The sequence below is a fragment of the Salminus brasiliensis genome, chromosome 22 (genome assembly GCF_030463535.1).
Source record: "Salminus brasiliensis chromosome 22, fSalBra1.hap2, whole genome shotgun sequence".
NCBI lineage: Eukaryota > Metazoa > Chordata > Actinopteri > Characiformes > Bryconidae > Salminus > Salminus brasiliensis.
Genome location: NC_132899.1, coordinates 26,909,006 through 26,923,182, shown reverse-complemented (window position 1 = coordinate 26,923,182; position 14,177 = coordinate 26,909,006). Strand labels below are relative to the sequence as shown.

General features: G+C 38.8%; 1 protein-coding gene across 5 annotated transcripts in view; it reads left to right on the top strand.

The window, feature by feature from the left end:
• The window catches only part of plce1 (phospholipase C, epsilon 1), an 83,048-nt gene that overhangs the window by 42,533 nt on the left and 26,338 nt on the right, over window positions 1-14,177 (top strand). For all 5 annotated transcript variants that reach the window (XR_011978228.1, XM_072667674.1, XM_072667675.1 and 2 more), the window contains 7 exons: window positions 1,749-1,894; window positions 2,045-2,303; window positions 2,646-2,857; window positions 5,764-6,418; window positions 12,465-12,650; window positions 12,747-12,864; window positions 13,816-13,984. Coding sequence is in view for 4 of the 5 variants with exons in the window: in XM_072667674.1 (XP_072523775.1) it covers window positions 1,749-1,894; window positions 2,045-2,303; window positions 2,646-2,857; window positions 5,764-6,418; window positions 12,465-12,650; window positions 12,747-12,864; window positions 13,816-13,984 (1,745 nt within the window). In the remaining variant the exon portion in view is untranslated. The remainder of the gene's footprint in view (window positions 1-1,748; window positions 1,895-2,044; window positions 2,304-2,645; window positions 2,858-5,763; window positions 6,419-12,464; window positions 12,651-12,746; window positions 12,865-13,815; window positions 13,985-14,177) is intronic.

Sequence of the window (14,177 nt, the reverse complement as noted above, 5' to 3'; positions counted from 1 at the left end):
AAACGGCTGAGCGTCTTCATGATGTTCTGTTATGCAAACCCGGCTATGCTCTGGTGTAACTTGAGCAGGGGATTTATTGAGGGAATGCTGCTTTGGTGAAACACACTGAGACAATCCTTGTACCCCTGCACTAAAATTCTCCCTGAACACACAAGCCCCAGTGGAACTGTTTGCATAAACAAATTTGTTTCCGAGACTTACTTTTAAGTTTGTGGGCATAAAAACATTTGTTCAGAGTCAGCAAGCATGTAAAATACTAGGATGGCAGTTTATAACCCACCGGTTAACACTGTGCAAAACACGTCTCAAAATTGCACACTTGCCTCAAACAAGTTGATTGACTATATCTACACTAACAGGCAAAATTGTGTAAATATGGTCTATGACCAAATATTAATTTAACTAAATAAGGAACTTTGTGATGCTGCTGCTCCCAGCAGCATGGTTTCATGAGTATCTGGCTATGGAACACAAAGAAAACAAAGCCCATGACGGCACATTGACGTAATCTTGAAACACTAAATCTGTAACTTAATGACTTTCATTTCATGCTTATTTCTGTAGAGGCATCTGTTAAAGGAATAAGAAAATGTATCATTAGTCTTTATTGTTAGGTTAGAGGATGGTTCCAATACAGAGTATGATCAGATGCTTCTCAGCTGAGGTGTCATAGATGTGTAATAATACATTAAAATAGGAGTAGGTACTATGACATGTTGTCATGGAAAAATATTGACCATGATAATAAATGCTATGACCCACTTTCCTGAATACATAATGGGTGTTATCAGTACAACTAAACAACTGCACATATTATTAAAAAAGATCAATTTAGCCCAATAATAGAGAGCCTGTACACAGCCAGAGCATAGTAACTGAAGAGTATCAAGTATCAAGACTATGCAGTATATTAGAAAGCCTATATGAATACTGTGTAATGGCTTCTCTTTGCTTTCAAAACAACTTAAATGCTTTCATGTTCATGCCAGTTTATGACGACCTTTGCTTTACGACATATTGCATTATAATGCTAGAAGAGGTGCACATGGTCAGTAACAAGTAACAGTAACAACCAAGAAAACATTCCCCACACGATTGAATCATCTCCACCAGCCTGGACAGTTGACACAGCACATGGTTCATGGATTTAATCTTTTGGTGCCAAAGGCTACATAATTGTCAAGCCAATTAAGAACTGACACTCAATGAATATGCATGAAAATCCCAGGAGATCAGCAGTTATCAGCAAAAAATACTTAAACAAGGCCATCTGGCACTGACAATCATTCCCCATTCAAAATCACTGAGATCACATATTTCCCTATTCTGATGGTTAATGTGAAAACAGACCTGAAGCTGCTGGCCAGAATCTGCCTTATTTTAGGCACTGCATAGCTGCCACATCATTGGCTGATTAAATAATTACATGGATAAGTAGGTGTACTTGGAGCTGGGAAATATGACAATATTTAATTGTATCGTGATAAATTTCGCTATCGTGGTACACAATATGCTTTTATGAATGTATCATGAATTTTTCCATATCGGCCAGATCTAGGTATACTACTATTCAGAATAATGGGTTCCGTGTCCGTCCATTATGCTTTTATCCTACTTTATTCACTAATTTTTTTACCAGTTATTACAAAAATTGTTATCGTTCTGTTATATCACCCACCCCTGCATTTTAAGCTTTATTTGTTCTTTATCTGATAGTTTTGACCATTACAAACAATCACTGTTTCCAGGTCAGCTCTTGGGTGACTTGGCTTATTCTGGCTGCTGGCTCAATGGAGGAAAAGAGAGAAGTCTTTTCATACTTGGTCCATGTTGCCAAGTGCTGCTGGAATATGGGCAACTACAATGCAGTGATGGAGTTCTTGGCAGGTCTGAGGTATGACTTGACAGAATGTGTTAAAAACACACACACACACACACACATGCAACTGCATTTTTAAAGCTCTGTTTGGATTGTGGTTTGCATAGAAAACCGAGGAAAATTGCCATGCAAAGATATGAGGTTTAGCACATCTTTCTTGTTTAGATCCCGTAAAGTGTTAAAGATGTGGCAGTTCATGGATCAAATGGACATTGATACCATGAGACGCCTAAAGGATTCCATGGCTCAGCATGAGTCCTCATCAGAGTACAGGAAAGCAGTGAATCGTGCCCTGAATATCCCTGGTTGTAAAGTGGTGCCATTCTGCGGAGTGTTCCTTAAAGAGCTCAGCGAAGCTCTCGATGGGACAGCCAGTCTGATTGGCCTGCATTCCACTTTGAATTCTCAAGACGACTCTATAGAGGTGAGGCCTCTGCATCCTTTTAACAACCATTACAGGAAACGTAACCTTTTATAAATTAATTTTTGCATAGGCCGCAAGCATTGTAGTAATTGTGCCTAATGCCGTTATGGCTGGCTGTGGTGATGAGTGATGATTTTCTTATGTTCTTTATGGAAGCTAGTTCAAATAAGTTTTATGTCTTCACAAATAGCCCAGTAAATTGATTCATCCAGGGAACAGGCACTTCTAATAGAAGATAATTATCCATTAACATAATGACAAAACCACTAAATGACATTAACCCTGCAATTTTTAGCCTTTATAGAAATGACCAAACAGTTTTTGTTCTTTTATTTTACACAGTTTGTTTCAGACTACAATGGTCAGCTACATTTTCTGCAGAGGATGGGAAGTGACGGACTACACAACTTTGAGAAGGAGGCAACGGTTAGTAACATCTTGCAGACCATCCGTAGCTGCAACCGCAGCCTGGAGGCAGAGGAATTGGAGGAGAATGCTCGAGAACCCAGCACCTTTCTGCTTAAAAACTATTTCAGAGACAAAAGCAGGAACCAGTGAGTCTCTTTTCTATTAACATATAGAATCAAAGTGACCGAAATCATTTTTCCTATTTAACATTTCCTATGTGCAAGCTGTACATTTATTTCTCTTAGTGCGACTACCAACAGAAATTCCTAGAAATATTTGGATTACCTGTTATCTATAAAAACAAATTGGGTATGTATAGTAACATTCAATGCTAAAAGTAACAAAATAGGTATGCATAGTTACATTAAGGCTAAACGTGGCAAAGGGTGATATGTAGTTATATTTAAGGCTGAGGTTTATTCTGTTTCAATATTGATTCTGATACTTAAACAATACCAAGAACTGAATGTTCTGATTACTCTCTAACTGCATTCAGCTGTTTACCTGCCAAAAGTGATTATTGTAATATGTGATGCAAGATTTAGTTTCACATCTGGATGGTTTCCTGAAATAATACAATTTTTGCCATTTATCAGCTTAAACATATGAACACTGAAGAAATATGAAATATGAATAAATAAGAATTGCAAAATTACATATTCTGAAAAGTGAAAGATGGATTTGGTCTCTGTACTGTGTTATCTGTACTACGCTTGTTTGTCTTTGGAAGAAAGGTGTCATGGAAAATTGCCTGGATTGTGTCAAAAGGACTATTGGCCTGGATTTTGCTTTGTTGCTTGTGTTCAGTTTCCTTATCCATAATGTGCTGAGTCCTCAGGAGGGCCTTGTAATCTTCAGAAGTTGCTGTTAGCACAACTTAGTTTTTCTGGAAACTGAACATGCTGAACATCTTTTTCTCATCATTAAGGGGCAGTTTTTCTACAAAATTACAATAGTAACTACAATGGATATACTTTAGAATTCAATTCATTGTCATTATACATATTAAGATCTGCTTGATGTGAAAACATCACGAATACCAATTTATGGAGATAAAATTTCTGATATTTAGAAATATTTTTATCGGTTTAATCAAAAAAATACAAAAATATTAACCTAGTTTACGTGAACACAGTTAAACAAACAACACCCTTTACACCTTACCCTTTTATTTATTAAAACCATGATACTACAATCCCTATTCTTAATAGCTCTAATGATTCTTATGTTGGAATTCAGTTTTTTCCAAACATGACCTTTCATTTAATCCAAAAAGTTCTGTTCTGGATTCATCTGTTCAGAGAACATTTTTCCACTAAGCTTTTGGCTTATCCATGTGATCAAACTTTAGATGGGCAGCAGTAGTTTTTTTTTGGCTTCCTCCTTGCTATCATTCCATGCACAATGTTCTTGTTCTGTGTTTACTTAATGTTGGTCTCAAAATCATTGACATTGCACATAGTGGTGATGAATTTCTTTCATTTGTATGTCATCTGCCTCACAGTGGATTGGTGAAGGCCAAATTCTTTAGAAACAATATTTGGCAATCAGAAGGTTAAAATATCAAATAGTCTAGTTTTCAATGTTATTCATTTCTAATGTCTTTTATAAGTTACATAGAGCTGGACGATATGGTAAAAATCTTATCACGATATTTAAAGACATTTTTTACGATACACAATATTTTTCACGATACACAGTATTTATCACGATACGTGTAACCACAGACTAAATACATCAGTATCGACAGATTCTTAAGAACAACTGTTCAGATACTCTACTGTACTGAACAGTGATTTTTATTCAACATCCGCTGCACTTAATTAAATTAAACTAGTCTAATTACACTGATTGTAATGAAATGTGCTCAGTATTTATTAAGCACAAACCATATCCTTGATATGTTTAGAAAAGCATATTGTTATCACGATGACAAAATTGATCAAGATACGATAAAATATTGTAATATTGCCCAGCTTTTCTTTAATATTGTAAAAAAAATGGACAGACAGAGTTGCAGATGAATAGACGGATAGACAGACTTGTATAGGGATAGATTGAGAGACAGAGTTGTAGAGAAAGAGACGTTGCGGAGGGGTATATATAGAGAGAGACATACAGAGAGTTTTAGAGGGATAGATAGGTAGACAGACAGTTATACAGTGAAAAAATAGAGAGACAGACAGAGAGCTGTAGAGGGACAAACAGAGAGCTGTCGGGGGACAGACCGAGAGTTGTAAAGGGATGGGCAGGCAGGCAGACAGAGAGCTGTCAAGGGACAGACAGACAGACAGTCAAAAAGACAGGGCACTGTAGAGGGATAGATCTAGACAGTTGTAGAGAGAGATGGGATAGACAGACAGACAGACAGACAGACAGACAGACAGACAGACAGACAGACAGACAGAGTTTCAGAGGGATAGACAGGAGTTTCAGTGGGATGGATCAAGAGACAGGCAGAGGGGTATACAGACAGACAGAAAGATAGACAGACAGGTCATTTAGAGGGATATATCTATAGATAGACAGTTGTAGGGAGAGACAGGCTAGATAGACAAAGTTGTAGAGGGATAGATCAAGAGACAGACACAGGCAGAGTTGTAGAGAGCCAGACTTACAGACAGATAGGGAGTTTTAGAAGGATATATAGACAGACAGATGGACGGAGAGTTGCAAAGGGGAAAGCAAGGGAGAAAGACGAGTTGCAGATGAATAGATAGAGGGACAGACAAAGTTATAGAGGGATAGACAGACAGATAGACAAAGTTGCAGAGGAGAATTGTAGAAGGATAGATGGGTAGACAGACAATTGTATACTAAAAGTAAGAGAGACAGACAGAGAGCTAAACAGGGAAAGAGACATACAGTGAGCTACAGAGGAATAGACAGAGTTGCATGGAGTTGCACACATGGATAGATCAATAGATAGGCAGACATAGAGCTGTTGCAGACTGACGTAGAGAGACCAAGAAAACTTTCTGAGAACTCTTGCCTTAATGGAAAGACTGATTACTCATTTATCCTGACTGCATAATCTTGTCCTCCTCTACAGGTTTGTAGTTGGGGATTTGTCTGACTCTGAAGGGGATTTGGTGGAGCAGCCTCGTGAGATGGACCTACAGAGCTCAGAAGAACAACAAGGTGCTTTCTGCCATGGCACAGAACTCATCCCCTGGTACGTTCTCTCACTGTCAGCCGACGTCCACCAGTTTCTTCTGCAGGGAGCCACGGTCATCCACTATGAGCAGGAGAGCCACCAGAGTACCCGCTGCCTTCTCCGCCTGCAGCCGGACAACTGCTTCCTGACCTGGTCTAAACCCCAGAGCAGCTGCCCTTCAGGTATCCGGAGTAAGGGATGTCCTCTGGACCCCAACATGTACAGCAATGGAGCTTTGTGTGGACTGACCGAGGGACTCCTGGACCTCACCATGGTGAAGGCTGTGTTTATGGGCCACCCAGCTGTGGACATCAACTTTGTTTGTCTGCAGCACAAGTTGTGCAATATGAGCGCAGAGGAGAATGGTATCTCACTGTTGTATGGAACACACACCACAGACAACAAGCTGCTGCACTTTGTGGCACCTACACACACAGCGAGTGTCCTCTACGAGGGCCTGCGGGAGCTGCTCAGTGCTGTCCACAAGATTAAGAAGTTCCCCGACCAAAGGCTACAGTGGCTGCGCAGACAGTATGTAAGCCTTTACCAGGTATGTTAATTTAGAGACTATTGTTACTTTAATATGTAATGAGATATACATACATATATATATATATATATATATATATATATATATATATATATATATATATATATATATATATATATATATATATATACAGTGTCCTCCATAATTATTGGCACCCCTGGTTAAGATGTGTTCTTTAGCTTCTAATAAATTGAGTTTTTTTCTAAATAATACAGGACCACGATGAAAAAAAGAGTAAAATCCAACCTTTAACTCAAGTGAATTTATTCAGTAGGAAAAAAATCCCACATTAAGAAATAATTGTTTAACATCAAATCATGTGTGCCACAATTATTGGCACCCCTGATGTTAATACTTTGTACAACCCCCTTTTGCCAACAAAACAGCACCTTCTCTTATAATGTTTCACAAGATGGGAGAATACAGATAGAGGGATCTTTGACCATTCCTCTTTGCACAATCTCTCTAAATCATCCAGCGATCTGGGTCCTCTCCTCTGCACTCTCCTCTTCAGCTCACCCCACAGGTTTTCAATGGGGTTGAGGTCTGGGGACTGAGATGGCCATGTGAGGAGCTTGATTCTGTGTGTGGTGAACCAGTTCTGTGTAGATTTGGCCATATGTTTTGGGTCATTATCTTGCTGAAAGACCCAGTGACTACCCATCTTCAGCTTTTGGGCAGAAGCCACCAGATTTTGTTTTAAAATGTCCTGGTATTTCAAAGCATTCATGATGCCATGCACCCTAACAAGGTTCCCAGGGCCTTTGGAAGAGAAACAGGCCCACAGCATCACTGATCCTCCCCCATATTTCACAGTGGGCATGAGGTGCTTTTCTGCTTTTCTGTAACTTGTGTTACGCCAGACCCACTTAGAGCATTTGTTGCCAAAAAGCTCTATCTTAGTTTCATCTGACCAAAGCACACGGTCCCAGTTAAAGTTCCAGTACTGCTTAGCAAACTCCAAACGTTTGCGTTTATGATTGTGAGTGAGAAAAGGTTTTTTCCGTGCATGCCTCCCAAACAGCTTGTTGGCATGCAGATAGCGCCTGATGCTTGTTTTGGAGACTTTGTGACCCCAAGAAGCTACCATTTGTTGCAATTCTGTAACAGTGAGCTTTGGAGACCTTTTTATTTCTCGTATCATCCTGTGCGTGGTGGCAAAATAAACTTGCGTCCTCGTCCAGGCTTGTTTACCACTGTTCCAGTTGTTTTAAACTTCTTAATAATTCTTCTGACAGTAGATATGGACAGGTGTAGGTGAGTGGCTATTTTCTTGTAGCCATTGCCTGACTTGTGGAGGTCAACACACATCTGCCTTACTTGAATGGTATGTTCCTTTGTCTTTCCCATGTTGAAGAGAAATGGCCTCTGTGTCACGTCATATTTATACCCCAGGGTAACAGGAAGTTGTGAATTACTAAATAAATGTTCCTACATACTCTGATCAACTTCGTAAACTACTGTAGAATTGACAGAAATACTTTAATTACATTTATTTCCTAAGAAATGTTAGGGGTGCCAATAATTGTGGAACAGGTGATTTTATGAAGAATAATTATTTCTTAGTCAGGGATTTATTTTCCCCTTAAAATTCACTTGAGTTAAAGGTTGGATTTTACTCTTTTTTTTCTATCATGGTCCTATATTATTTAGAAAAAAACTCAATTTATTAGAAGCTAAAGAACACATCTTAACCAGGGGTGCCAATAATTATGGAGGGCACTGTATATATGTGTGTGTGACAATGTCTAAGCGCTAGATAAATAAATGTGAACATTTTTTACGGTTTCAAAATAACAAAAACACAAAACACAAGTTTTGATATTTTCATAATCACTCTAAGGAAGAGTATAACAGTGTCTTTGCTCATGACACAGCAGCATATAGTTGACAGTACTGCAGCAATTACAATTTTTTTTACAGTCTTTTTTGTCACAAGTTGTTTAACTTTATATATGCAATATTTTATTGTCTAGAGAGACACATATTATAACAATATTGCTGTCAACTGGTAATTTCCAGTAGTAGACTGTACAATATAATCATACTTTTATTAATATTTTAATTAATTAAATTATTTATTTGAAACTGAAAATGTAACTCCCATTTCATGACTTCCCTGCTGAAAAAAGCAGTCTGCATAAGCTGCTCAAGCTGGTTAAACTGTTTGATCAGCTTAGCTCATGACCAACACAGGGTATGTTTTGTTTGAGTGTAAAGGTTTAGCTGGTCTACAATCACGATTAACCTGACCTAGCTAGACAGCCAGTATGACCAAGCCCGACCAGTATTCTGGCTTATTCTGGTGTGTGCTCAGCTGATAGTCACAGTTACTACAAAGCGTTAAATGATGTTTTTGTCTTTTACAATGGATACAAAACAACATCCAATCTGTCAGGATATTAGGTCTCTCATCCACATCTGACCATATCTTGAGGAAAACAATGGCTGTAGAATTATCAGATTTAAGTTGGCTTTCTGATTTTTCCTTTCCACTTTGAATGTGTTACCTAATTTCCATTTATGTTGTTACCAAGGAGGAAATAGTTTTTGCAGATTTCCACTGTGTTACCACTATCCCACTTCCTGTGCAGCTCTCTTGTCATTATCACTTAAACTTGTATCAGTGGGGTTTGAATTGAATGAACTGAATGAATTGTTATCCAGTATCAAACCTGTTTTTTGGTTAGCAGTACTGTTCAGTTGCTAGCTCTGCCATAACTAGCTTCTATCATGTAGCAGAAGACTGGATAATGGATTGCACAGCATTCACGTATTTGCGGACTGTGCAAATAACATTTTTAACTGAAACAGTTCTCGGGATAATAAGTAAACATGCTATGCTAAGCTTTCTCCATGCAGTAATTAACGTTTCCGTCTATAGATATACAGTGGCATGCAAACGTTTGAGCCAACTAGGTTAAAATATATGCCACTGTAAATAGCTAAGCAAGGAAAACATGACCTGGTTTCCAAAATGCATAAAGTTGACTGACACATGACACAATGACACATTTATTTTATTTTAAGCAAGATTACTTTTTTTTATCACAGTTTCAAAATGACAAAAGAGTAAAATGGCCTAAAACAAAGGTTTGGCCACCCTGCATGGTTACCAGTTTTTGTTTGGGTCATTTTCATCAATTCTTTTTTTTAAAAAAAGGCATATGAAATGAAGACAGTGTGGTCTTTGCTTTCAGAATTTGCTGGTATTTCATTTAATTCTTTCTTCACTCTGAAAGTGAAAAGTTCTCTGTGCCACTTGCTGCAATGCAAACCCAAGGCATGATCAGTCCAGCCCTCAACAGTTGGAGTGATGTTCTTTGTAGTTTTCTAAACGTTCCTTTGCTCACTGTGGCTAAAAGGTTCTGTTTTAACGTCATCAGTTCACAGGACTTTTCAGGCTTGTTTTTGTGGTCAAATAGGTGTTTTGAGTTGCCTTTAAGTCCCACTAGATGTTCTCTCTGTCTTCTAGATTTCAATATGACATCTCAGTTGCCTTACTTACTGAGGAAAAGGTGACTTGACACAAATCTTGTTATTGCCTTTTCTTGCTTCGTCAAGTCAAATCAAGTGACTTTTATTTTCATTTCAGCTTTGTACAAGTACACTGTGGAATGGCATTTTGTTCTTCCCAGAACAAAAGGTGCAACATGGAACAAAACTAGAACAAAACAATACCGGACAGACTGCATAAAGTGCAACATGCAGATGTTGGTGACATTAAACTAAATAGATAATACAATAAGTACTCATTACTGAGTGGAGATAGTGATTATAAGGTGCATATATGTTTAAACCGGTAGGTAGTGAGAATAAGGTGCATAGAAATTTACATGCCGTGACATTATATGCAGACAACTTATAACTCAAGTGAAACATGAAACAGGTACTGAGGTATTAAGAATAGAATATATAAACAAGATAAATAAGATGCAGACAGATTACACATGCTATGACATGTGAGTGGGGGGGGGGGGTTAGTTCAGTCTCTGTTGTTTAAAAGTGACTGCTTGAGGAACAAAGCTACTGCAGAACTGTGCAGTGGCGGCAATGATGCTCCTGTACCTTCTGTCAGATGGTAGCAGTGAAAAAAAGTCCATGTGAGGGATCAGTGGGGTCCTTCACAATGCTGATGGCTGTATGAGTGCAGTGTGTGGTGTGAATGTCTGTGACAGAGGGAAGAGAGACCCCTTTGATCTTCTCAGCTGTCCTCACTATTAGGCAATGATACAGCTGCTCAGGATGGTCTTTACAGTCCCCCTATAGAACATGGTGAGCATGGAAGGAGGAAGATGAGCTTTCCTCAGTCTCCGCAAGAAGTAGAGGCGCTACTGGGCTTTCTTGGCAATGGAGTTGGTGTTGAGGGACCATGTGCAGTTCTCTGTGATGTTCTTCACTGGAACTAAGGAGTTGAACCCAACTCCTGAAAAACAGCCCCACCTTATAAACCCCCCTCCATCAAGCCTGGATTTATGCATTTAGACAAGTACCGTTCTCCTGGCAACCACCAAACCCAGACTCGTTCATCAGATTGCCAGATGGACAAGCGTGATTTGTCACTTCAGAGCACACATCTCTACTGCTCTAGAGTCTAGTGGCAGTGTGCTTTACACCACTGCATTTAATGCTTTGCGTTATGCTTGTTGTTCCCAATCGCTTCCACTTTGTTATATTACCACTGACTGTTGACTGTGGAATATATATTAGTGAGAAAATTTCACGACTGGACTTAGACAGGTGACATCCTATTACGGTACCATGCTGGAATTCACAGAGCTGCTGAGAGTGACCCATTCTTTCACAAATGTTTCTAGAAGCAGCCTGCATGCCCAAGTGCTCGGTTTTATTCACCTATGGCCATGGAATTAATTGAAACACCTAAATTCAATTATTTGGATGGGTGAGTGAATACTTTTGGCAATATAGTGTAATTGAAAAAGTCCTACTGTTGTTTGAGATGTGGTTTGAGGAATATTAAAAGCTTTGATGTTTGCTTCACTTTTATAACTATGATTGTGAATAGGCCATAGCTTTAACAATTTAGTTTAAGACCTTGGTAAAAGTAATTGGAAATTTTGATTCTCCTAAGCGTACAGACTTTTGCAAGGCGCTTCCTTTGTTTTTTCACTTTAAAATTGTACAAACAAAAATATCACATATCTTGCTTAAAATGTTCAAAAAGAATGTTTTATCTTTAACTTTGTCTTTTGGATATGAATCTAACAGAATGTTTGGTCATGATTGACCAACATGTCACTGTACATATATAGATACTGCCACATTTAGATAAAACAGCCACATTAGCAGTGCCACCATTTATACAGGGTCCAGGTTCACATCACCAGACTTCACTCTGTACAATTATAGTACTAATATTTAGGAAGAGGCAGTTATACGTTTTACTTTATGAAGGCCACAGTAGTTTGCAGTGTTTTGTATGGATGTTACCATGAGCTCTCTTTTAGCACTCCCTTGGCATCTCACTATGGGGAACACCCTCTGGCGTGACTGACCACGGAAAAAACAATTACAGTACGTCTATCAGCAGACGAATCACTGTTGCGATAGGCGAGCACTGCCTTCTAACTCTACCTATCCTTTGCTCCAAGCTCTCATTCTTGCTTTCTTCCCTGTGAAGATCATGTACCTTTCTTATTGTGGTTGAAATGCTGTATCCCACTTAACCGTTTGCATGCCTGGCCATATGAATGCGGGGGCAGATCTCTCCAGAGAAAATGAATCCCCTATATGGAGAGTGTCTGTCTGTGTCTGCCCCTAAATGGATATATCCACTGCCATTTATAGCACCAAAGCTTCATCCACATGCTCATTGTATGTTTTTGCATCTGGAATATGTTTACTGTTGCTCCAGACAGTTAGCTAACTTAGCAAGTGTGCTCTCATTAGACAGAAAAGAGAGCATGCTGGCAAGTATGTAGATACTGATGTAACTTTTTTGATGTAAACAAATGGCTGCTTTTTTTACCCTGACTTCACAAATGTCTCTCTCGCTCCCTCACTCCCTTCCTCTCTCTATTTTTAGGAAGATTGTAGGTTTGAGGGCCCAACACTGGCACAGGCCATTGAGCTGTTTGGTGGCCGGCGTTGGGGCATGAGCACTGGCAGCTCTGGCTCAACCAGCAGAAATGTTGAGAAGACTACTGCACAGAAGAACAGCCCCCTGAGCATGAACTCCAACACAAAGAAGAAGAAGAAACCCCTCATCAGGGTAAGCAGCAATACTCCAGTGAATCTCAGGTTTGTACATTAGTTTTACATTAGTTAAAAACTTTGTACATTAGGTGTTTTTTATTTACATGGACAGGGAGACAGTGGAGATGGAACAGATGATGAGATGATCTCACGCAAAACTAAAAGCTGCAAGGAGGTTCTGGGCAGGAGGACATCAGATCCTTTAGAAGATGTGGAGCAAGAAGAAAATGGTGAGAATGTCTAGATATTTTGCTGAACGCTAATTTTAAATAGGTTGTTTTATTTGTAAATATTTATTCATTGCCATGTTAATTTCAGTTTTTATCAAGGAGGAACATTGTGGAGTCAAAACGTGAAAGTTTGACCCTTGCAGAGTTAAAACTAAAATACAAAAATATTTCTGGCCAAAAAGAAAATGATCTGCATTCACAGCATGCCTCTGTCACTAAGTTTTTAAAGCTCAGAAGCTAAAATTTACAGCACATAGGTTTTGAGCTCACACTGATGATCCTCGAAAAGGCATAGACTAAGAAAGCAGCAGAATAATCATGTTGACCTCAATAAAAAAGTTGAAATCTATCTCATGTCTATGGTCTGCCTCTTTACCAGTGTGCACTCCTCGCATTAAAAAGTATACATTTAAAAGATGTTACACTATAGAACAAAGATTTTAACCTTTATGAGCCTATGAGATTTTAAGGAGTATGACCAATTGAACAGGAAAGTTAAATAAATAATGGATTCAGGGCAATCCTAAAACCAGAGAGTTATAGCTGAAATAGTAAAACATTGTCTGGTGCTGAGCATGGTTCAAAAATATAGTGTATAGTGTAAATATAGTGTAAACATGTATCCTAAGCATCCTCCAAGCCATGTTTATACTTTTATATAGGGACCTTAAGAGGCCATCACAGTTAACCACCATGGGTACCAGGTCTGTAGACTGAACGCTTCAGTCAGTACCTAGGTTAAAATGTGTTTACATTAATTTGCTGGTCAGTTCTTAATTATTTTCCCCATACACGTAACATTTGTGATTTTTGTTTTCTCGTTCTTGCTATGGTGATCTTGTCTTTTAGGTCAAAGGCCCTTGCAGAATCTCTGAAGCCAGTATCAGTTCTCTTGCAAGCGTATAGTTTCATTATGAAGTAAAACAATGTTGTTACTGCATATATCTGTAGAGGACTCGGTCCCGTTTGGTAGTCCTGGAACCTTCGTGTTATCCAGCACCAAATCCCACTCCCCTGGAACATCCTCCATCTCTTCTTCTTCCTGTTCCTCTGCTACAAACAGCTCTACCCGGCCCCACTCCTCCCCTGTTCTCACTGGCAGCTACAAAAACCAAACTGGGTAAGGGTATTAAATTAAGTAATAAAGTACACTAATATTGACCACCCTATGATGAGACATTTGTATGATAAAACAGCCCCGCTGTGCTGTGATCTTAATATAATGGTTAATATACATGTTTCGTGCCCCTGATATGTATACATTTATATGATATGTTGATTAAAGATTACAGACAAAGATTACAGACAATAAA